Raw genomic sequence first — 3,305 nt, forward strand, 5'->3', positions numbered from 1 at the left:
AGACTCCAACTCAAAAAAAAAGGAGAGAGAGAGAAGAACAGAAAATCTGTTATACTCAGGCCTGCAGGTGAAGGGTGAGATTCTGGGAAGGCTGAGCCCAAAATTTCCATCCATTTCCTGCTTCTCGTTTGGTGTGACCCTTGTTCCCCAAGCTCGAATCACAGCTGGGTGTGGTGGTTCACACCCATCATCCCAGCCCTTTGGGAGGCCGAGGCGAGAGGATTGCCTGAGCCCAGCCCGGGCAGCTTGGCCAGACCTCATCTCTACAATAAATCAAAATATTAGCCGGGCATGGTGGTGCACACCTGTGGTTCCACTACTCGGAAGGCTGAGGCAGGAGGATCCGCTGAGGCCACCAGGTCGAGGCTGGAGTCACTTCGGTTTCATGTTCCTTCGTTGGGGCTCTGAGGGGACACGACTTGCCCTGGGGAGGGGCAATGTGAGGAAGGAAAAAGGACAAGGTCCCAGGCCAGCGTGGCTTTGGGGCTCCCTCCTGCTGGGAGCCTTGGGTGGGGGATGAGTGTCCTCCTCAGCCCGGGGTGGGAGGTGGCAGGTGGCACCTCATCCCCCTCTCTGCCCGCCCCAGCTACCTCTACCCCGATGGCAAGAACCACAACCCAGACCTGACCGAGCTCTGCCAGCCAGAACCTCACCAGCGCATCCACGTGTCCCAGGTGAGACCCAGGCCTGCACCTGTCACCACCTCCTCCACCTGGGCTCGGACGCCTGGGGCAGGCATACTGGCTTGGCGCTGGCTGTGTGACCGTGAGCTAATCACTTGGCCTCTCTGAGGCTCGGTTAATCCTCTGGAAAATATAGCTCTTCTTGCCTCTCTCGCAGGGATTATCACGGGGATTAAACAAGAAATCAGAGCTGCTGAGACATCAGAACAGCTAATGTACTGAGCATTTGCCAGCGACGGCCCAGTGCCCGCTCTTAATCGACATGGCCACCGCACGGGTGACAGGGAGGCAGTGGGTAGTCGGTTATTTTTATTTTTCTTTGAGTCAGGATCTCGCTCTGTCGCCCAGACTGGAGCACAGGGACGTAATCACAGTTCACCGAGCCTCGATCTCCTGAGCTCAGGCAATCCTTCTGCCTTAGCCTCCCAAGGAACTGTGACTACAGGTGCATGCCACCATGCCCAGATGATTTTTTTTATTTTTTGTAGAGATAGGTCTTGCTATGTTGCCCAGGCTGATCTTGAATTCCTGGGATCAAGTGATCCTCCCACCTTGGCCTCCCAAAGTTCTAGGATGACAGGTGGTGAGCCACTGTGCCTGGTCTGGATGATTTTTTTAGTATAAGTGTATCCATGCAATATTTGGGATACATGCCTTACTTCAAACTCTATTTACCATTCTTCTGAAATTCAAATGTATCAGCATCTGGTATTTGTATTTGTTAAGCCTGGCACATAAAAGTATAGACAAGCCAGGCGCAGTGGCTCACGCCTGTCATCCTAGCACTTTGGGAAGCGGAGGTGAGAGGATTGCCTGAGTCCAGAGGTTCGAGACCAGCCAGGGCAACTTGGCAAGACCTCATCTCTACAATAAATCAAGAAATTAGCTGGGCGTGGTGGCATGTGCCTGTAGCTCCAGCTACTTGGAAGGCTGAGGTGGAAAGATCACCTGAGCCCAGCAGATCCAGGCTGCAGTGGCCATGAGCATGCCCCTGCACCCCAGCCTGGGTGACAGAGTGAGACTCCGACTCAAAAAAAAAAAAGTGTAGACACCCCAGAGAAGGAGTCTCATGGCAAGGAGTGGTGGCACGGAGGAGGCAGTTGGACACACCAAACTGGAACTTGGGGAGAGGGCTCAGGGCTGGCACAGAGGTTTAGGCCTTCTTCCTGTGGCCCGAGTTGTGTGCCTGTGGCTGGCACTCTCCCCCTTTCCTGTCCCCGCCATCCTCTCCCCTGCCAGGAGCAGCTGCAGCTCTACTGGGCCATGGACTCCACGTTCGAGCTCTGCAAGATCTGCGCAGAGAGCAACAAGGATGTGAGGATTGAGCCGTGCGGCCACTTATTGTGCAGCCGCTGCCTGGCAACCTGGCAGGTGCGTCTGCCTCACTGCCTTCTCGTCAGATCTACTCTAGGATTCTTTTTTTTTTTTCCTTTTTTTTTGAGTTGGGGTCTCACTCTGTTGCCCAGGCTGGAGGGCAACGGCACAGTCATGGCTCACCACAGCCTCGACTCCCTGGGCTCAGGTGATCCTCCCGCCTCAGCCTCCTGAGTAGCTGGGACTACAGGCATGCGCCACCACACCCTGCTCATTTTTTTATTTTTTACTTTGTAGTAATGGGGTCTTGCTATGTTGCCCAGGCTGGTCTCGAACTCCTGGGCTCAAGTGATCTTTCCACCTCAACCTCCCAAAGTACTGGGATGACAGGCGTGAGCCACCCTGCCTGGCCTCCCCTCTCAACTCTAAAGCCCCGAGAGGACCTCCCATGTGCCTCCTTGATCAGATGGGGAAATTGAGGCCCAGAGAGGGCAGAGACCAGCCGGGGCTTGAGTCCAGCTCTGTGCCTCTGTTTCCATCTCTCTCCGCGTGCATGGCCTCCACTTCTCCTCCCCCGGCTCTATTATTAGTGGAAAGTGCTCCTTCCTTCCCTCGCTGGGTGACCCGGGGCCAGTGGCTTCACGTCTCTGAACCTTGGCCTTCTCCTCTGGATGATGGACCTGATGACAGTGACCCCCAGGGGCCGCAGGGAGGGCCCCACAGAGCCCTGTCGAGGCCAGGCCAGGAGCTGTTGCCGGGGCTCCATGGGGCTCCCCGCCTTGTGGTCCCTCCTGACCCTCGGGCTCTGGCCCAGTCCCCTCCCACCTTCCCACCAGCATCTCCACCCCAGCCCCATCTCCCCATGACTCCCCTCCGCCTCCGTTTCCCCCCCTCGGTCCTCCCCACCTCACTGTTGGGGGCGGATGTCCTCCCGGGCCCAAGAGCCATGGCGATGCCGGAGGACAGGGAGGAGTCCCTGGCCTTTGTGCTCCGACCCCCAGCATTCGGACAGCCAGACCTGCCCCTTCTGCCGCTGCCAGATCGAGGGCCAGGAGGCCGTGAGCATCTACCAGTTCCACGGGAAGCCAGCGGCGGCCTGGGCGCCTGACGAGGACCCAGGGCCCGGTGATGACAAGGAGGACGGGAAGTTGGAGCTGGGGCGGGTGAGCCGGCCTGGGAAGGGGCTGGAACTGGAGCTCCTGGGTCTCAGGGAGCGGGCGCCGGGGCTGGACTCCTGGGTTTGAGGGAAGAGGGGTGGGAGGCTGGACGCCTGGTTCTGAAGGGGGAGGGGCGGGGCCTGGGCTCCTG

At 58.0% G+C, this 3,305-nt stretch overlaps 1 protein-coding gene across 1 annotated transcript in view; it reads left to right on the forward strand.

Moving 5' to 3' along the window:
* Nucleotides 1–3,305, forward strand: part of CBLC (Cbl proto-oncogene C) — a gene marked incomplete at its 5' end in the record, with an annotated part of 14,437 nt that overhangs the window by 4,951 nt on the left and 6,181 nt on the right. Inside the window, 3 exons of the mRNA XM_008070331.2 lie at nucleotides 587–674; nucleotides 1,923–2,054; nucleotides 2,999–3,160. Coding sequence (XP_008068522.2) covers nucleotides 587–674; nucleotides 1,923–2,054; nucleotides 2,999–3,160 — 382 coding nt within the window. The remainder of the gene's footprint in view (nucleotides 1–586; nucleotides 675–1,922; nucleotides 2,055–2,998; nucleotides 3,161–3,305) is intronic.

This window comes from Carlito syrichta, unplaced genomic scaffold, assembly GCF_000164805.1.
Source record: "Carlito syrichta isolate Samal-C Ts95f unplaced genomic scaffold, Tarsius_syrichta-2.0.1 Scaffold111585, whole genome shotgun sequence".
NCBI lineage: Eukaryota > Metazoa > Chordata > Mammalia > Primates > Tarsiidae > Carlito > Carlito syrichta.